Source organism: Culex pipiens, chromosome 2 (genome assembly GCF_016801865.2).
Source record: "Culex pipiens pallens isolate TS chromosome 2, TS_CPP_V2, whole genome shotgun sequence".
In the NCBI taxonomy this organism is placed as follows: Eukaryota; Metazoa; Arthropoda; class Insecta; order Diptera; family Culicidae; genus Culex; species Culex pipiens.
The window spans coordinates 118,914,223-118,936,297 of record NC_068938.1 but is presented as its reverse complement, the minus strand read 5'-3'; the positions used below and the strand labels follow the sequence as shown (position 1 = coordinate 118,936,297).

At 38.7% G+C, this 22,075-nt stretch overlaps 1 protein-coding gene across 4 annotated transcripts in view; it reads left to right on the top strand.

The window, feature by feature from the left end:
* LOC120419435 (visual system homeobox 2-like) overlaps positions 1-22,075 on the top strand; it is a 97,745-nt gene that overhangs the window by 33,400 nt on the left and 42,270 nt on the right. For all 4 annotated transcript variants that reach the window (XM_039582116.2, XM_039582117.2, XM_039582114.2 and 1 more), the window contains exons 3-4: positions 19,824-19,905; positions 20,696-20,822. In XM_039582116.2, coding sequence (XP_039438050.1) covers positions 19,824-19,905; positions 20,696-20,822 — 209 coding nt within the window. The remainder of the gene's footprint in view (positions 1-19,823; positions 19,906-20,695; positions 20,823-22,075) is intronic.

The following is a 22,075-nucleotide window of genomic DNA, read 5'->3' as shown; positions in this document are numbered from 1 at the left end:
TGAATTTTGCCTTCTTTAAAGAACGGACAAAACTTTTGACTTATGATAACTGCAGCATGCTGACACAAGTTGATTTTTTTTATTTAGCAATTATCCCTAGTAAAGAGAGTTTTCCCTTCTTAAAGAATGGAAAAAATCAATTAGTTTCAGCAGTTATCCCGATGTCTTCTTTAAAGCGAAATGCCAAACGGCGTTATGCTAAAAGGCATTATGCCAAACATGTTACATGTTTTTCAAGGTCCTAAATATTTCTGGGGAACGGGATAGAACCTTCGTTATGTTTCAGAAAAATATATTTTTTGCTGCCTTAATATTAGTTTTGTAACATGAATATTTGTTTCCAAATTATCGTCAAAGGGTGAAATTGGGTCTGGGAGTGAGCTTGGTCAAACGTATTTTGCCTTCCTCACTGAGGTAAGGCTATAATCCTGCTCTAAAAATGAACTTTTGAAAAACAGCTCGTGGACCTATATTCATGTATACCTATCGACTCAGAATCGAAAACTGAACAAATGTCTGTGTGTGTGTGTATGTGTGTGCGTATTCCCCTTGGTGCTCAAAATTCTTGCCAAGTTTTCTCGGCACTGGCTGATCTGATTTGAGTCAAACAAGTTGCATTCGATTCGGTTTGGTGCCCCATACTGCACTATTGAATTGTTTGAAGATCCGATAAGTAGTTCAAAAGTTACGTATAAAAAAGTGTCAGAGTTGCGAATCGAGTGCTGGAATTTTGATGCCGGATCTCACTTATCTATATGAAAACTATGTCCGGATTCAACACCCAACCCATCGTTGGTTAGGTAATCGAAAGACCTTTCCAATGAGTCCAACGAATTGAAGATTTGGCAACCCTGTCTCGAGATATGACCACTTAAGTGAAATTTATGTACATTTTTGAAGCCGGATCTCACTTAAATGTATGTAAACTATGTCCGGATCCATTATCCGACCCATCGTTGGTTAGGTTATCAAAAGACCTTTCAAATGAGTACAAAACATTGAAGATCTGGCAACCCTGTCTCAAAGAACACTTGTCATCGACAGCTTTGAGACAGTAGACGTGTTTGTTGTGTCGTGCGCGCTAAAGGCATCGTTGCGTGCCTCGAGTTGTTTGACGGATGGAGGTGGAAGAAACCTCCGAGACGGATGATTTCCAACTCATCCCCGGAAATCGGAAGCGGAAGAAGTCCCCTGAGATCACCGGAGCTGTCGTCGAAGAAGGAAAAGTGGAGCAGAATGTGCTCAACAACAACAAGTTCAGCCCGCTAGCGGAAAACAACAACAATGTCAGCCCAGCAGGAGGAGGAGACGCCCCGGCGGTTCCGCCACCCGTCCAGTCGGCAGGTAAACAAAAACAACCACCTTTGGTGGTAAAGAGCTCCACGGCCTTTTACAGGCTTGTGAAGATAACGTCGCTGGGTCAATACGATTTCGAGCCAATTTTCAAGATTACCCGGTTTGGCACCAAGGTAAACAGCTTCTCTGTCGAAGACTTCGACAAGTTGCAAGTGCTCTTCAAGAAGCACAAAGTGGAATTCTACACCCACGAACGACGGAGCGAACGAAATCATCGGGTAGTTCTTCGTGGTTTACCCGATGAACTGAAACCGGATGAGGTCAAGTACCTGCTGAAGAGGGATCTCAAGCTGGACGCGCTGGAGGTGCATGTAATCAAGCGGAAGGAAAAGTCAACCGTGGACGAAACTCCGTACATTGTGGTCTTCCCCAAGGGATACACCAATCTGAAGAAGCTCTCTGCAATGAAGGTTGTGGCAAGCACCATCATCCGGTGGGAGGCCTACCGGAACAAGCGGCCGAACGTGACCCAGTGCAGGAACTGCTTGCATCTGGGCCATGGAACCAGGAACTGTCACCTCAAGGCCAGGTGCAACAGCTGTGGGGGTCCCCATACGACGGACGACTGCCAAGTGCAAGAAGCCGAGCCGAAGCGGTGTGCAAACTGCAACGGAACGCATGAAGCCACGGACCGCAGCTGCCCCAAGCGTGCGGACTTCATCCAGAGGCGCCAGCAGGCGACGAAACTGAAACCGCCGGCAAGGAAGGCGGAGAAGCAGAGTCCAGCAGTTCCGGCGTTCACGCCGGCGGAGTTCCCTCCGCTGCCGGGCGCAGTTCCGGACGTGAAGCCAAAGGATCGCCCTCGACCCGCAGGAAGCAGTCAAGTAAATACCGGCGCCGGCGCCGGTGCCACCACTACGGCGGAAGGAGAGGAGGTGCTCTACAATTCGACTGAACTGTGGCACATTTTTAATGAGTACAGCGCCAGGTTCCAGACCTGCAAGACCCGCGTGGACCAGTTGAGACTCGTCAGTTACATGCTCGGCAAATACGGCGGAAAATAAGTTTTTTTTTAAATGTATTCTAAATTATTATGAACCGTCCCTCGGTCCTAACCTGGTCACAGCACCTAAACGGACCTAATAAAAATAAGCTAAGAATAAAAAAAAAAAAAAAAACCCTGTCTCAAATTATGACCACTTTTATGATAATTATGATCTTTTTTGAAGCCGGATCTCACTTAAATGTATGTAAACTATGTCCGGATCCATCATCCGAGCCATCGTTGGTTGGGTAATCGAAAGACCTTTCCAATGAGTCCAAAACATTGAAGATCTAGCAACCCTGTCTCGAGATATGACCACTTAAGTGATATTTATATACATTTTTGAAGCCGGATCTCACTTAAATGTATGTTAACTATGTCTGGATCCATTATCCGACCCATCGTTGGTTATGTAATCAAAAGACCTTTCCAATGAGTCCAAAACATTGAAGATCTGGCAACCATGTCTCAAGTTATGACCACTTAAGTGATAATTTTGATCTTTTTTGAAGCCGGATCTCACTTAAATGTATGTAAACTATGTCCGGATCCATCATCCGACCCATCGTTGGTTAGGTAATCGAAAAACCTTTCCAATGAATACAAAACATTGAAGATCTGGCAACCCTGTCTCAAGTTATGACCACTTAAGTGATAATTATGATCTTTTTTGAAGCCGGGTCTCACTTAAATGTATGTAAACTATGTCCGGCTCCATCATCCGACCCATCGTTGTTTAGGTAATCGAAAGACCTTTCCTATGAGTCCAAAACATTGAAGATCTGGCAACGCTCAGTTTCAAGTTTTGACCGCTTAAGTGACATTTGTGTAATTTTTTTATTATTGAGAAATAGATAGAATTTGTGTCCAAACCCATCATATAACCAAATGTTGGTAAAAAGTGAGGAAGGCACCAACCACATAGGTGGATTATGTTAGTTTTTTACGTAATTTAGCAATTTCCCAAGTTCTTCCCTATGACATTCTGTTTAAAGCTTTATGAAGAAGACATCTTAAGAAAACTTTGATGGAAACTGTCGTTCCTAAATTTGATGTACGTTTTTGGCTAAAAATGATCTCCAGTAAATTCAACCTTTTTATATATTTTTTTAAACTGTTATGAAAAAATCTACACTTCCAAAATTGTAGCATGTCATTACGAATTACGATTAAGTTCTTCAAATTCCGCCATATTTTGGTAAAATATTGGTAAACTATCTGGGTCATTCACACAGCAGTTGCCCCGACCCCTCTTCGATTTGTGTGAAACTTTTTTCTAAAGGGTAACACCCAAAGTTAAAGACCGAGCGGATAGTCCTTCCGAATTTAAGTGAGAGGAATGTACTCTCGCGTTTACAACACCAACAAATCGTGATTATTCGTTCATTGAAACAGTTCATCCAATTGAGTGGCTTATATGGACAAATGACCGTCACTTAGACATCGAACTATGGCGGCCGATATGGCAGATGCCAGATTCAATAAGTTCGAATCTTGGTTTCGATTCTCGATGGTGAAACATTTTTTTAAAGGGAAATGAACCCCACGAGGATAATACACCCGGCCAATTCGCTACTTATCCTCGTTTACAGTACCTCTTTGCTACCAAACCGTGCTCTTTATCTTCTCGTTTGCCAATGCCCAGTTCTGAGTGTAACGACTATTTTATTTAGAATCGCGATAACAAAACTCGTGATGGTTACGAGAAAACCCCTTATGTTACATTTTTTTTAATTGTCTGGTTTTTTAATTATGAAGAACAAAACACTCAAAAAATTACTCCTGCAAAGCAACAAAAAGTCACGAAAATTTAAAATTAACATTCCAGCAGGATTCTGGTAGAACCAGCTCTGGTAAGATATTTCCTGACTGGACTGCATTGAGTAACTTTCCATACAAGGGCGTTGGCGGATCACACAGCAGTTGCCCCGACCCCTCTTTGATTTGCGTGAAACTTTGTCTTAAGGGATAACTTTTGTCCCTGATCACGAATCCGAGGTCCGTTTTTTGATATCTCGTGACAACTCTAAAAATGTTTTAAAAATTCTCCCATTTTCCGTTACTTGCCTGTAAAAAAATTTGGAACATGTCATTTTATGGGAAATTTAATGTACTTTTCAAATCTACATTGACCCAGAAGGTTCATTTTTTCATTTAGAACAAAATTTTTCATTTTAAAATTTCGCGTTTTTTTTCTAACTTTGCAGGGTTATTTTTTAGAGTCTCTACAAAGTTGTAGAGCAGACAATTACAAAAATTTGATATATAGACATAAGGGGTTTGCTTATAAACATGACGAGTTATCGCGATTTTACGAAAAAAAAGTTTAATAAGTTTCAATTTTAATATGACACGCATAACCGCATAGCGAATGTAGAGAAACCTCCTCTTTTTAAATTCACCCCAGATGACGGTACTTACTGTTGTGAATCTGTCATCCTTCATTGCTTGATGTACCTACGTGCGGACTAAAGTCAGGTGTCGTTTGTGCTTGTAGGTTTAAAATATGTATTCGTGACAACACAATCTAAACACTCAGTTGAGTAATTATGAACTGCGTTTTTTGTGATGATATTTTTTTGTATTTGTCTGTGCTAAGTCAACTTTTATTTTTACTGATATTTTAGAATCTAGTTAAGCTAAACAACACGAAACACAACCGTACATAAAAATAACCCTGCGCAGTTTGCCTTCAGCCCCTAGCTCGCTTGTATTTGTTGTTCAAGCAGTTATATATGGGTGTGTTCATTTGTATTGCCCGACTCAGTAATGGAAAATTGCATAATTGGAAATTGAATTGATGAAAAGATTTGCTCAGCGAAGTGCTCCCTAGAGAGGATGTATTTTTAATGATATTATTCCCGTTTTTCCTTTATTTTCCAAATTTACCTTTTACCCACCATCGCGACGCCGTGCTCCGTCGTGTGGTGTGGCGTCGTCTTTTTATGCTTGCTGTTTCTATGGTACCGTTCGTTTAAGCCATGAATACAAGCTATGTTCTGGTCCCCAATCGTTGTTCCCTCCTTCAATCCACGCGCTAACTTTTTTTTTTGATTTCAATCGGCAAGCACCAAGTAGGGATTTATTCTGCGGGCGAAATACTTTGGTTTTACCCCCTCATTGTATTTCCTCGGCTCCTGACACACCGTAGTCCTATTGGTACTTTTGCTGATTAAATAATTGGATTGGGTAATGCAGATGCCATGCTCATTATGGCGGAGCGAGGTATAGAGATATTGTTTTTCGAGTATTTTGTGGTTTGAGGAAAAGCGCTTTGTTATATGGATGGATAAGAAGAAAATGTCTGCCAGCCAGAATTTCATTTAACCATCATAATAGGTTGCTCCATGAGTTCTTTCTGAGTCAAGGGGAGGGAAGGGAATAAAAGTGTATATAAATTATAATAACAAACCGTAGTTTCAACATTTGTATCAAAAAACTGTGTTAGTTTTCAAAATATGTAAGGTTTAACGAGAACAAATTCCAACTTCCAAAAATCAAAGGATTTTTTAACTTACCCTAACAAGCTAAAAATGATTCTAAACGCAGGGAATTGCATTTTAAATTGATTTAGTTTGATTGCATTTAAATTTCGATTGAAAATTTGAACTTTTTTGAAAAAAATATTGTTTTCCCCCTTGATTTTACCCGCCATTTTTGATTACCTAATATCAAAAATAACGTCAAGTTTCGTGTTTGAAGGCACTTTATTGCTCACTGGTTCGCTCGACACTAGAATATTGTTCGGTGGTCTGGGCTCCGTTCTACCCAAACGGTATCGAGCGAATTGAAAAGGTTCAACGGAAGTTCACTATATAGCCACATCCCCCTAGTGGACCCACTAAATCCACCTAGCTCCACAGATCGCTGCAATTCTCTCGGTCTTGACCTTCTATCTGTTCGTCGTGACGTAGCTAAAGCAATCTTCGTTTCTGATTTGTTGAAGTCTTCAATTGATTGACCTGAGATTCTTGAGCAAGTCAATTTCTACATTCAACGCCGTACGATCAGATCTCACAAATTCATTAGAATTCCACGCGCATTGACCAACTACGGTCGCAACGCGGCCGTGTCGAGCATGTGTAGAGTCTTTAACCTTCCTACGGTATTGGGGTCCTTTTCTGCCTTTTCCAAAATTAAATTTGCCATAAATTTTGCTATATTCATGCTAGAGCCTTGAAATTTTCTGACATTAAATTTATAGTATAAAAAATACACATTTCACAAAACAAATAAACCTCGGACGATCCCTAGGGGAGCGTCCATAAAAAAGTTACTTTAAAGGTATAGGGGTCCTTTTCGACCCCAAACATAAAAAAATCGGCAAAAATCCGGTTTTCACCAATTCCGGTTCTTTTGGTCACAAATTAAAGCTTAGAACGTCCCCTTTCTGAAACCGATCTGGAAATCCGGATTTGGTCACCGTGGCCACCGGGAATCGAAAACAACCGAAAAAGGCCTTTTTGAGACTCCAACTTTGACGACCTGTATCTCCGGCAAATTTCAACCAACCAGGATGCCCCGGGTTGCATTCGACAGGTATAGACCTGTTCTTTGACCACAAATATTAATATCACGGCCAGGTGACCTACCGGTTCCGGAAATCCGGAATATCCGAAAAGTTCATATTTTACTGTTTTTCACGTATATGTGATACTAATACTCTCAAGATAGTTGTAATTGATCCATTAAACTTACTAAAACACACAATACACGATTGCCAGAACCACTCTGGAGTGTTGAAAATCAAATTGGCCGGTCATCGGGTACTCGGGAACCGGTTCCAGGTTACCCGGAAGTGGCCACTCAGAGAAAAATCCGAAGGTAAAATCGCATGCAAAAGCATGCACATTAGGGTGGTCCAAATCCGGACTTTTTTGGGGCTACCCCCTGAAATCAAAGATTGACCCATCACTAGGCTAAATTCCAAATTTGAGCTCATTCTGACCACGAGAACCCCTCCCTCCAATCGCTTAAAGTTTGTATGGGAAAAATCGTCAAAATGTGTGGAGAAAAGCAACTGTTTTACTTTTTTACCTATGGAAGGCGCCATAGTTATCCGATTCTTACCATTTCTCAAATGTAGAACCTTCATTAAATTTAGAACAACTTTCCCGAAGACACCATATTTTTAGAATTTTTTCCCGCGAAGTTATTAGCGCTCAAAACTGACCTATTTTGCGCGGCCAGCTGTAAGGGGCTACCTAACAACGATGTTTATTAACAATTCGTTCACGAACGTGCTCTCTCTCAGGTTCAAACTCTCTCACGAGCTTGCTCGCCTGCCTGCCTGCCTGGGCAAAAATTAAGTTTGATCCACGAGAACAAAAATTACGAAATTCCATATATTTTTGGCAGGTTGCTCAAACGAAACCATAACAACATTTTTGCTTAGGTATTTAAAAACGTGGGTTTTATAGAAAACCTGGATGAATGGTATCAAAAGATCGGAAATTTTATACCCTTGCTGATGTCACATAGGTTGACTTGTGAATTGTGGACCGGTTCAGATGCCGGCGGATTTTCCGACGACGACGGGTTGGTACGAAATTCCAACGAAAAATCTATTCTATCGATACTAATACCCCCAAAACGGTGTTATACCCACTCCAAAATGTTTATTTAGCAATTCTATGGTAATATATTGACATTTAGTTGAATTAAAAGTTTGCAAATCAAGTTTAGATAAGTTTTATATAGAATTTCCAGGTTATATAAACTTTTATACTAAGTAGTTAGTAAACTTTATATTCAGTCCAAATTATTTTTTAATCTGTCAAGGATGCCTATTGGGAGTTAGGAGACTGGATTTATGGTGATTTGTCAACAAATAACATTATTTATGTTAATTTTTCGAAAGGTGTACAAACTTTTTTTGCACCTTTTTTTTATTTTCGTAATAGTATTTGTCATACAACTTTTTATAGAAATCATCTTTTCATGAGCTTTTTGTCGCAAAATGTCTGGCATGAGTTTCTGAACTAAACGTAGTACTAGGTTTCTGTCAACATTAAATTATTTAGATGTTTCATCACAATATGTGCATAGTGCCCAAGGGGTGTAAATATATTTTTTTTACACACTGTAACTGCTAACGATAATTGTAATTATTACTGTCATTCTCGGATGACGAATCATTCTATTTTTTTATGGCCAAAAATAGCAGTACTGAAAAATATTTTTCAGCATCAATTTGATAAATTTTTGGCTGTTTGTTGTATTAAGCTCGTTGAACTGCGTTTTTTATTCGTGACTTAACCTTTAACAATGCAGATGGAGAATGAAACATTGTTTAAAGCAAAAAAAAGGTCACTTAAACTGAGTATGTTGAAATTAGTAAGATCCAAACAAGGATCATAATCTAAAATTATCGCTTTTTAAAGTTGAAATGTAAATACATACAAGCAATCACTGTCCCGGTTTACCCAAAAGAGATTTTATATCTACACAGCAAAAAATCCGATGGTAAAATCGCATGCAAAAGCATGCACATCACCTTCGTCAAAATAAACACTTAATATTACACACTGGATTTACAATTTTTGCAAACACAAAAAAAAAGTTGCAACCGACGGGATTCAAACCCAGCACCAACAGTAAGGACTGGCGCCTTAGCCCACTCGGCCATCAGACCGATGAAAAGCTGTAAGGATAAATGCATATATGAGCTCGACATTTCGGTCATGTAGGTTTCCCATACTGATGGGCTACATATTTCAGGGTGTAAAATCACATAAAATTACATAAAATAATGCAATATTTATATTACACCCAGGCCTTTTACACGCAGCTGGATTACTACTTTTTTAGCTGTGTAATTGGTCGTATTTTTCCTTAAAAAAATATAGTGAGTGGTACAACTTTCCATAAGAACCGGTCAGAAAGAATTTGAGTGACACTTTGCACGCCAAGATAAACACTCTGCACACAAAAACCTCGGTACCCCTAGTCCAAAGGGTGCCACGTTAATTGTCCCATCCGCCACCACGATGACAGCCGACAGACTGTGTTTCCTATTGATTTACCCCCGGGTTGACACTCAGTCACTCCGTGTGTATGTTATGATCTTCATCAGATTGTAACAAAATACAGTATCATATTACTCCGGCCGAAGAAGGAACCCGTCGTCGCCAACGCCGCTGCCAACTGCACATCCATTCTCGATTGTGGTGTGTGGGAAAATGGTGAATAATTGACCATAAAGCATAAACTTGGTGAGGGCCTGCAACTCAATTAGTTTGCTTGAAATGGTGGAGTTGAATTACACGTACAACTTTTGAAACTTGTCAAATTCTGATACGATGCGGACACTGAATTGCGATTTGTTTGTCATTCATTTACGATACTTTAACAAATTCGCGCGGTTTGGAAATAGATTTGTTTAACATTCAAGCATCGAGAATCGATGGCAAATTCAATTGTCCCCAATTTATACACGCATCCCACACACCATTCATACGCAACACACTCATGTGTCGTGTGAATAAATATTTAATTTAAACGTTATTCCAGGACAATAATTGTTTTAATTAAATTCAATCTAGCGTCGGTTTAGTGATTTATCGATTATCTCTGCCTTAATTAAACGAAGCGGAGCTCTCATGTGAGTTGATGGTTAATTTGTGAAATGCCGTGAATGCCTCAATTTTTCACACATTTGCACGTCCTACACACGTTGATCCTGCACGTGTACATACGTACATAACCCTCTACTTCGCTATTGCCGAGTATGTGCTGCTCGCTCTCCACCTCGGGCGGCCATTCGAGACGGTCGGTTTAGTGGTGGTACGTACGCACATAAACTTGCCATATCCAGGAAGGCACCCGATGCTTCCGGTTAGGCTAAACAAATGCCATCAGAGCCGTAGAACTCGTACTAACACACCAGCACCACAGACAACAAGCCGACACCACATCTGACTGTGTGCAAAAATTTACGGCTCTAGAGGATGGGTGGAGGGGGGAGGGGGCTCGTAAAATCTGACTCGCTACGTAATGAAACTGAAAGTTCCCGGGATGGAAGTTGATACCGTTCAGAGGATATGATTAGAGGATTGGACTTTGTCTGGTTAACTAAAACTAGTCAAGTTGAAAAATTCAAACCTTAAAATATATCCAATACTTTTGATTGTACCCTTAGGAACTGAGAAAAAATAATAATTTAATGATTTTGAGCCAAACTGTGACTGATCATTGCATTGTGTTAAGTTATGCTACTATCAAATCAGACTTTATCAACAAAGTATATATATAAAATTTTCGACGGTTTTGTTCGAATGCGAATCAGTTCAATACGAAGCGTCGGATCGGGGTACATTTTGTTGCGTAGGGTTCGTATAAGCCCAAGGAAGTTTCGTACGCTAACTAATTCACACTTTGGCCACTCTGGTACCGATTCCGGAGCATCGGCATATTGTATGGAGAAAGTTACGTAAAATCATATTTTGATCACAGAATGCTGAATAAGCAAACAATCAAAAAACGTCAACAAACGAAAAAAAGGCAGAACGAAGTTTGTCGGGTAAGGCTTGTTATCAATTCTACAATAAAACATTTGCGATGATATTTAAATTGTTTTTGTTATTAAGAAATAACGAGAGGTGTGACCCATAGTCACCCTCACTAACGGTATCCGGTCAAACTCCATTGGTTTCCACCTGTGAAGGAGTTTGGTTGATCCTGGCAAGAGAAATCTGAAATGATATGAATAAAAGTGCATAGATTATGGCGATAAAGGCAAAAAATTTAATAAAGATAATGGTGTCGGAAAACTAACATTTTAAACTGAGTTTTAGAAGGAAGCAAGAGGATCGCAGCAATCCTTGGTCGCGGTTGGTTGACAAGAATTTGTGCTCCGCGTTTTTTGATTTCTCTTCGTTTCGAATTTTTCATCGTAACGTTTTACGGTTCGCGATTTTTAGACTTTCCGGCGGGACAGTTCCGTGAGAAGTTCTTTCGGTAGTGTAGTGTTTTGAGTAGTACAAGAATTCAGACGGATTTTTGCAGGTTTTCATGTGATTTGGGTGTTGTGAAGAAGTGACACTTTGAGGAGAAATCTCGGTCACCGAACGGAGTTTTTTGAATCCATTTGTTACATTTTGGTCAGAAATTTCTGCCGATACAGGAGGTGGCCTTCAAGAGAAAATGGGTGGATTTTCCAAGTTTGTATTGTTGTAAAGTTGTGAAAATTGCTGAGGAAAATGTTGAAGGAGTTGAGTAGTGAGTGAAAAGGGCGGGAGTAGGCAACGTTTGCTGAGATTGGCGGCTCCATTTCTGAGCGGCTCAAAATGCAGGCGGCTCGAGAAGTTGCCGGATTCGTGACGAAATAGTGAATGTAATCGCTGCCGGTTTGACGGATGATGCTGCTTTTCGGGTGAGAAACTTCCAATTGGAAATATGGAGCAGCCGTGACTCTCTGGTTACGGTGTTCGCTTTGTAAGCGAATGATCCTGGGTTCGATTCCCATCTGCTCCAAACGAGAAAGATCAGGAAATATGAATTTTTGAAACTCTAAACATGAACGAAACATTAAAGTCACTCGAACCGGGGTTCGATCCCCCGTCCTATGGATTGGTAGAATTAGGAATACTACTACTACAAACTATATACGTGCTGGGTCTTTGTCCATTTGACAAGGACTCAGAAGTGCTAAATAACGTTTGAATCCGATTGATGCAAACGTTCTTTAGGGCGGGGCTTGTCGATTCAAGCTGAAGTACCTCGCGCACGGCTAGCCTGCGTAGAAATGGGTCACCGAAGCTCGGCAGAGCTAACACCTACCAAATGCCTATGCGAGTTATTTGCATGTATAGGATTTAAAATCTAGAATACATGGAAACAACTCAATTTGTAAGAAGCAACCGCGTGGTCCCGTTTGGTTGGTTGCACACACACACACACATAGTTTTAGAAGGAAGCAAGAGTGAAAAAAATAAATAAAAGAAATAAAAAAAAGATTGGAAAACAAAATGGTCTACTATGTAACAAGAAAATCAAAGGATTTAAGGATGTGTTCAATAACAGTGGGTTCATTCAAAAAAGAGAGCAATTTGTTTTTAATACGCTTTGACAATCACCAAATCTATTCCAAAAATAATTATATAATTGAGCACCTTTGAAAGATATGCATCTTTCGCCGGCTAATGTTAAAATATTGGGTCGGTCTTATAAATTATGGCTTCTTATAAAGTGTTGATGTTGATGAGTTTGTTCATGTAAACATAAATAGATGAAGCAACATGTTTGAATTACATGAATAGCTTTGACAGGAATGATGTTTTCGTTAATGTACAAATCGGCAGAGTGACTTCGCAGTGGTTTTTTTTTTATAAATTATTCTTAAGATTTTATTTTGGGCTATTTGAAGTTTGTTAATCAAAATATAACAGAAGATTCATAAACTGAAGTTATGTAAGATAAGTAAGAATTTGTGTTCAATTATTCAATTGGAATTATCTATAAAAGATAATTCCAACACCCAAAACTGGCAGCGCTAGTCCGAGAGAATGATGGTCTCGAGTCGAGAGAATAGTGGTACCATTCACGGACGCAGAGAACACAGCTCGAGACTATTCTCTCGAGGTTCATTTGCAAAAAAAGTTCATCCGTCAAACAAAAAACCAAAAGTGTCGACAACGGGAATCGAACCAGAGACCTTTGACAAACCAATCCAATGACTTAGCTGCCTCGGCCACCACAGCTTGGTGACCAAGAAGAAGTCAGAAGTCGATGTATGACACTTGTTGGAGATTTATTGATTCAACTAACGAATGAACTCATTTGTTATGATGGTGTGAGTTGGTACCATTATTCTATCGATTTTGGCACTGAGCCCTCAATAAATTTTGAGAGAACGATTATCTCGACTCTGAATTTTGGGTGAATAATCTTGTTGAGTTTATTCAATAAATTATTAATATGTGACTAAAATGACACCAAGATATTTACATTCGTCTACCATTTTTATAACAGCAAAACTAGTTCTAGTTAAAGTTAATGTATTACACATGAATGGATGGATGGATTATACACAAAATCTGTCATCTTTCCCAGACGTGAAATTACCATATTTTTTATTGTATAGAGCAAAAATAAAGGGGTTCAACAGTTTGTTATAGTTTGTAATCGTCTTATCATGAGAAAAGCTTCCAATGGCCAAATGGGCAAAGGTGCGCACTATGTGGGACAAAGTGATTGTTTAGTTATTTGTGGTGTTAAAGTTAGTTTTTTATTGAGTTTTCAATTTGGGTTTGTTATTTACCCCAAATCAAGATAATTGTAGGATAAATCGCCTTATTTGAATTAAGTATTACTTATATAACTAAAGTTCAATTTTATGGGCTAAAACCCTTACTATTTTTGCATAAGTTTTATTTTGGTCCAATTTTGACAGAAATATTATTTTTTGTGATTTTGGATCCATACCGTCCGAAATAAAAGTTATTCAAAGAGTTAGAATTTTTTTCCATACAAAAATGTATGGAAATTTTAGTGCGATGGTAAAAAATAAGAAGAAGGGGAACATCAAATATTCTATAAGCGTTAGCAAGGTAATTGGCTGGGCTAAACACTGGTTCAAAGGTCTCAAAGAGTTCGTGAACATTATGTTTTGTAAACCTTATTTTGTAAACTTCAAATATTAGATCAAAATGGCCCAAAAAAGACTTTTCCCAATAATTTTCACAAAATCCAATTTTTTCACATTATTTTTGCAAATTCAAAAAATTTACCTCAAAACAAGTCGAAAACTCTAATATGAGCATTATAGGTTAAAATTAGTATTAAAAAGGCTGGTGCGCACCTTTGCCCCGTGCGCACTTTTGTCCCGTACTACTCTATGTTTTTGTTGCAAAAGACAATGTATTAATGATATATAGAAAAAAATGTTGGAAATATTACTTTTGGGAATGGTGACAGATTCTGTGTAATTTTTGTTTAAATTTTACATCAGGAACTGGTAAAATTTCCATCGGGTTCGGTTGAATTTTACACATTCTTAGGCTATTGTATTTTCATATATTCATATATTTTCCAATTTTTTTGTACTAGCATAAAAGTAATTATGTATAGATCGCTTTGGATACTTTTAGTAGTATTTTTTTGGAATTTGCAATTTTGTTTTTTTTGCCCATAAACCACGTGGTATAATAATCCGATAAGAACTTTCATTTATACAGCAATTCCCCACGAAAACAGCATGGGGTCAAAATTTTTCTGGGGGTTCCCTGGCCGAAATAATTAGACCCGTATTTTTTTGTTTGGCCATTAGGGTGACCTACGGCGTGTTAGGGTGATCTGAAAAATTGCCATTTTTGTCGATTTTGTTTTCGAAATCATAACTCCTCGCCATTTTAACCGATTTCAGTTGTCTTATACGCAAATGAAAGGTGATAAGTTGGCCTTTAAAAAAATGGTAAAAAGTTTCAAAAATCTAGCCTAACAAATGAAAAGGGCGTATGAAACTTTAAAATGCCGTTTTGACGGTGTCTGAACCAAAGAGCTTATGTCTGGAAATATTTTTATCGGATTTCCCGGACATTTTTACACTAAATATTAAAAAATGGGAGGAGTTCATTAACAGGATTCCGAGATATGATTTTTTGAAAATAAAATCCGTGTTTTTTGACGCGCCGCGCGCAAAAACCGGAGAATGACGAAATTGGCAAAAAATCATCTTTTTTCACTAAAACTGCGATTACTTCAAAATTTCAGTGATATATAACTGCCTACAATAACACACAGAAAAGTACTCCGTGAAATTTCATGATTTTAGTTCCAGTTCACACCAGATTACGGTAGATGGTACATCTTCACACGTGTTTTCCGAAACCTACCGAAAGGGTTAGAATTTCAATTCCGAATTATATATGTTCATTATTACGCAATTAATTTTCCTAAAAGAACTAATAAAACGAAATTAGGAAAATTCTTTACGTACATGGTTTCGACAAATTAAACGTTTCGTCTCGGTCTCACATGTGTACCTTTTTCCTCGTATAAGGGTTGTGTGTACACAACGTGGTATTGCTCTAACATACCACAATTTAGAAATCCCTCGCCACCAGCTGAAAGCTGGTCTCTGTGCATGTTTTGGGGGTCGCTGGTGTGTTGCTGGTTTCTTGTACAACTACATTTACACCAGGCCAGTTTAAAGGGACTGGGAAATGAGAAAATTCGCTTTGCGCAGAAGCTCAAAATTAGTTATTATGCACACTTTGTAGGAAGTGGATGGTGGCTCCAGGGAAGGGTTCTTTTGTTTTATTAGTTCACTACTTCGTCTGGTCGTCGTCGTCGTCATTGTCATTCAGAGTACAGAAAAAGAAACCATGGAATGTTCATAATGGATAGCAAACTGTCGTATGGCTTGGGCACCTTTCAGTGTGACCTACGCTTTTCTAGTTGAGATTTAATTTGTTTTTAATTTTATATTTTTGTGTTTCCAATGTTAGCTGTGAGAAATCAAATATAATTCATTAAATAGATTATTTCTTTCTGTGTCATATTAAAAATCACTACCATTTCGTAAATGACTTTTCAATGCATAATACATTATTCATGCACATTTCGACAGAGTCTACATGTTTTGATTCTAATTGGACATTATATCTACAACATTTGATGAGATTTTTTCCGAGAGAAGCATACGTAATTTCTGAAAAAATAAGCTAATTTGGTTCCTGTGTGTCAATATTAATACATTTTTAAAAGTTTTTAATTGCAACAAATCTATACCACGTTTGAAGCTGTACAACATATGATTGCCAATCATAAATATCTAACGTTTATCCCACGAAAAAGGTGCTTGCAATTGCCTTTTACCACAAATTCCCAAAATATGCGTGCATTTGACACATGTATTAAAACATGACGTGAAAATTGCTCTTCCTGTGCAAACCTTTTTTGGATGCATTATCCTCCTGGCTGCAGCAAAGGTGTCTGTTTCGAAAGGTACCATCATCGCCGTCTGCCAAAGAAATAAAAAGGGAAAGGAAATAAAAAAGAATTCACTCTGACTTGCAACCCGGAATATGTGTAAGGAACCACTTCCTTTATGTTTCAATGATATTTTGGTTGACAGGACGACAAAAGGCGCAACATATTCACTCTCGCTGCTGCTGCTGTGACAGAAGCGCCGAGGTTTAAAAGTACATTGGAATATGTTTTATTCTTTTTCTTTTCTTTACCAGACTGCTACAAATTTGTGAAAAGCAGCTTCAGATGGCACGGTTGTGACAACCCTGTGCGATAGTTATTTAATTCGAGAAAATTGACACGCTTTCAACCCGCAATCAAATTGTCACAATAACCAACCCTTTTACATCAAAAAGTGAATAAGGCTTTGTGTGAACAAGGTGCTGGGTTTGGGTGTGTCCTTTTTTATTGGCATATATTTTTGCATAACATATGGATGGTTGAAGTTTTGCAACAAAAATAGAACTTCGCTGTCGATTAAAATTGGATAGCATAGTTTCGAACAAATTTAGTTAAATTTATTCTAAATTTAAGGTTATTTTAAGAATGTGCACTGTAAATACCTCTTGTGATGATACGAATTTGACTCAGCTTTTCGAAGCTTTTCGTTACTATTGCCCCTTTGTACCTTAAACTAACAAACCCAACCCAGGATGAGATCACGACTCCCGGGCAACCTTTTACCATTCATGCGCATTTTTTCACCCCACTCAACCAAATTCACTATAGCCAACAAGCGCTCAACGAGTGAGAGATAGAGACTCAGCTGTACAATATGATGAATAAAATAGTAGCTCTGGCAGCGAAAGGATCTGTGAATAGTCTGTGAATAGTGAATAGTCTCCATCGACGACGACGCGCTCCAGAGCAATCGTTATCTAGCCCTTTTTCGCCACTTTTCTTATGCTGTTTTCTTGCTAAATCTATTTGATTTTCTTTTTATGTGCAATCAACTACTTTACATTTTTTGTCCTGATCGGTCGTAAAGGCGAGGTTAAATGAATTTGTTGATTCGAGACACATCAAATCTATCTGCGGTTGGGAGAACACTTTCAGAATCAGACGAAGAGCAGCCCTCTTTGTATTTTTTACAGAATAAGAAGACTTACCTTTCAATAATCTTGAACTTTTTTGTTGATAATATCTAATGTGTACATCAATGTTTAAATTAGCGCATTATATGATTATCTTGCATTATAATCAAAACTTGACTGTTCTGTTTAAATTAATAATATATTGGTCGCCATCAAAATAATCAGATTTGTCAGGCGCAAGCTTATTACCATTTGTTTTGACAATCAGATAATATTCCACCAACGCAATAATGGACGCCATTTTGGATTACATTGAGCAACTCACAGTAAATGTTAGTAGAAGTCATAATCGGATTCAGCCATCCCAAAATATTAAAAAAATACTTGCCTTCATAATTTGTTACTGTCGACTTCTCAATACACTTCACTTAAGAAATTCGGCCAAGAAACCGCGATATTCGGATCAAAAGCAAAAAAAAGAACAAAAATAAAAAGCAATTCACTTTGACGACCCCCGGGTCTTTTGTGGGCTCTGTTGCAAGTTTCTGCTCATTTCTAGGCGTCCGAAGGTTATACGTGGTGAGTCACCCAATACCTCTTTTACGCAAATGGCCCCCATCCGATAGAAGGCCAGGAGGATAAGGCGGGAACCGAACCCGCGCCCCATAGCAACTTAGGGATCGGCAGCTGAAGCCGAAAAGGGGTACATCTTTTTTGTCAGAAAAAAAAGCATTGATTTTACCACTAATAATGTGTAAATTTACATCTGGCAGCCGGTAGAAAAAAATATCTGTAATCCCAACAAAATATCAAACCAGCGATAGTTATATCTACCTTACTTAGCCCACGCCCCATCCCGCACGGCCAATCTACCGTTGTGAAAACTTTACGATCTAAGCCCTAGTCTAAGCCTCTATGTGTTCCGTACATTGTATACTGTATTTACTGCATATACGGTACATATACGATATACGAGATACGTATAGGTACATCAGCTTTGATCTTCCAATTTTCACAGCGGCGAGTTGTCCGTGCGGGTTAGGGCGCGGACTAAGTAAGCTAGATATAACTATCGCGGGTTTGGTTTTTTTTTTTTTTTTTTGGGACTACAGATATTTTTTCCTGGTGTCTACCAGATGGCAATTTACATACTATTAGAGGTAAAATACAACCTTTTTTCTGACATAAAAGTTATACCCCTTTTTAGATGGAATTTTTACCATGACTTTTTTTACTGTGTACACGGAAACCCCGATGGTTTGACATCAACTGTTGTCAAACGAATGATCACTTTTTACACAGAGCTCACACTTACAACCAAACGTTTTGTTTGATAGTATGTGTGAGTCCCGTGTAAAAAGTGACAGTTTGTCACTCGGCTACACGACGCAGTACTTGAAATCGAGGATCAGCAAGCACCAATCAGACATCAACAAGTGGGATGAGCTGCTGAACGCTGATGATGACACCGAGATTCACCGGCTGAAGGACCGAACTGCCCTCATCCAACACAGCATCGAGGAACAACACCGTTTCGCGCTGGAGAAGACCGAGATCCTGGACCAACATCGAGCCAAACCTGCCCTGGAAATTCTAGAAATGTGTCATATTTTCACTACGGATCAAACTGTCAACAAAAGGAGTGATGTTGAAGGTTTGAGTTCGATTTATGGTGGAATTTTGCATTTGGTAAAAACGAAGAAACGAAAGCCAAAACCAAAACAAAACACGAATGTCAGGGAAGAAGTGCAGGATTAGTACTGTTCGTCTAGATAACATCCAGCAGTACCCACACGACCTTGCATGCAAGTTGCATGCAAAGTTTTGTCTGTCTAGTTTTTCTATTTGTCGGTTAGTCTTGAGGTGATATTGCTCCGTGTTCGTTGTTGATCGAAGATCTAGCTGTTTTGGCGCTCCAGGACAGTAATTATGTTAGTGTTTCCACTTTTTTGCAACTATCTAAACACATTTTCTGGTCATGTTCACAGCACCTTTTGATGCTACCTTCCCTGACAAATGCAGCTTTAGCTGAAAAGCCCCCGGACATGAAAACTGTATTTTCTGTAAGATTTGTACTATTGTGACTTGATGATTTCCGTATTGCTATGTTTTTGTTAATGTCCCTACAGAATCCCCTGAAGAAGACCGCATATCGCGTCGAAACGTCGGAATAAAGAAAAAACTACAAGTTTTTGAATTTGTCTCTGACTGCTGAGCCGAAAAACAACCTAATTTAATTTTTCTTTCATAAAATTATTTTTATTAGGTCCTTTTCGGTGCTGGGACCTGGTTAGGACCGAGTCGGCTTTTGTAAAGCTAAGAGTTATTTATTACAGAGGATCTGAAGTCTGAAATTTCTTAAATTGTATGAAGTTTGTTTAGTCATTATCGGTGCGTTGAATTATATTTATGTATGCTCTTAAATACATATTTATCAGCTATAATTACTGAAATGAAATTTCATCTTTTCTTTACAGGAGGAGTGGATTCCAGCAAAGATTACACGTTAGAAAATATCAATGGATACGGCAAGAAAAAGAAAAAGAAGCGGAGGCATAGGTAAGCTTCAAATCTGTAGAAGAACTATTACATATGTTGATGAATCTCACTCACAAATACATCATTTCTACGGCCAAATCAAATAAACTTATATCAAGTTTACATAAAAGTCATGAATGCACATAGTTTTCTCAGAAATAAATTACTTCAAGAGCGAAAAACTGTTTTTTAGTTATATAAAAAACTAAGGTGTTAAAATTGTCCACCCTTAAATTGAACAGCTTTAAATTTTTCATGAAAGGTTAACTTTAAGGAATATTTCACTTGAAATAGCGCACCCTGCTGCCAAATCTTCTCATACTTCATCCTACACTATCAACCAAATTTGCTAATATTGGACTAGAGGTCAGATAAACCAAGAACAATTTTTAGCTCGAGGAGCAAGATTTTAAAATGTTTGCCTTTATTCTGGACTTCCTAATACGCACTTACTTGCATCTAAATTGTACAGTAGGACACGCAGCTAGCAAGGATTTTTTAGAACACTGCAGCAGTGAAGAAATTCAAGCAAAGCCTCGAGAAATCGGATTCGTGTTGCTCTTCTTTTCTTTGAGCTAAACCGCTTTTCTAAGTTCAGGCCGTTTTGTTCTTATTTTCTGGAAAATTTCGTTTTCTATTCGAATAAGACATATTTGTTGAATTGAATCATTACAAACCATTGCTCAATCTCAATTTTTGTAATGAAAATATTAAATGTTTATCCCTAAATATTGACACTGATTGATTCCAGCATCCTACTCCCATTAGTACCGACGGCCTTTTTATAACTCCCTGTTATATTTGTTTGCAGCCGAACGATATTCACCAGTTACCAGTTAGACGAGCTAGAAAAAGCCTTCAAAGAAGCACACTACCCAGATGTATATGCTAGAGAAATGCTATCGCTTAAAACAGATCTTCCAGAGGATAGGATACAGGTACGTGGTAGATAAAATGAAATATTGTTTTCAATTAGAACAATTATCCAGAACGCGTCACATGGAAAGTAAAATTTATATGCTAAACTGCATTTAGGACAGCACCAACAAAAGAAAATCAAGCGTATAATGATATTCAGGGCGTTGATCGCTGTCACATAAATATTCTAAAAATTTCATTATCATTGTTTTGAGTTGTCCAGGTGAGAATCATGAGCCACACCAGACATTTCAAAACATACAATAGTCGTCAAACGTAGGAATTTCTACCCAAATCTGTTGATGCCGTCGGGTTGAAATTCGCACTCTGCTGATGCTACTCGCAAAACAACAAGGATCGTAATTTAATCTCTTCACTTTAAGGAAATTTAAGGCAAGCCAAATTCGCACTCCAGAATAAAACGAAGGTGTTTGTGTTGGCAAAATATTTCCAATATGGCTGCGCGCTTTTGTCTTAATTAACAATCACGCTCCTTTTGTTGGCCGTTTCACCTTCTTTTTCTCCCACTTCCTTTCCCCCGGTGGCACTTCCAGGTCCTGTGAACTTGAGCCACTCAGTTTGCTTGCTGCTGTACAGACGACTGCTGTGCTGTGGTGGTGGTTGGTTATACATTTCAGAGCTACTCTCCTCTTCGTGAATCATTCACACTTTCTCGCAGAGTCTACTCGAGAGCACGCTGACACATTCAACGAGGAATCTGCTCCGCTCTGGTTGGGAAGACAGATCTGAATTAAATTCCTTTTGTGAGACTTTTTTATCTGCTTCGTAGTACTTATTGAATTATTTAATTAAAATTTTTGTTTTCAATTTACATACGGGTTTTTTTTTATATGTGCAAAAAACTACAGTGAAAGATGCTTGAATTTGTGTGCAATTTATTGCAGCCAGTTTTGGTTCCATAAATTTGCACTAGTTCAGCGAGAGCGAAAGAAAAAAAGTGCTAACAAGGACATCATAAAAAAACATCCAGTAAAAGTGGCATAACGGAAAAATTGCCCATTAGTTCGCATGCGCAGGTCAATCCGTCATAGCAGGCTGGGAGATCCGGTCCCCCCAGAGAACGCGCCAAGTTGTAGCAGTTTACCCTTCTAGTGGAGAAGATGACGACGACGATTGCTTGGTAGTATACGTGCTCCATGGCTTGCTACCATAGAAACCTGCCGGTTGTGGTGGGATGACATCGCACCAACACTACGTTCGCCCGCAGAACCTCCGCAAGAACCGACGGAACATGGCACTATACGGCTGGATG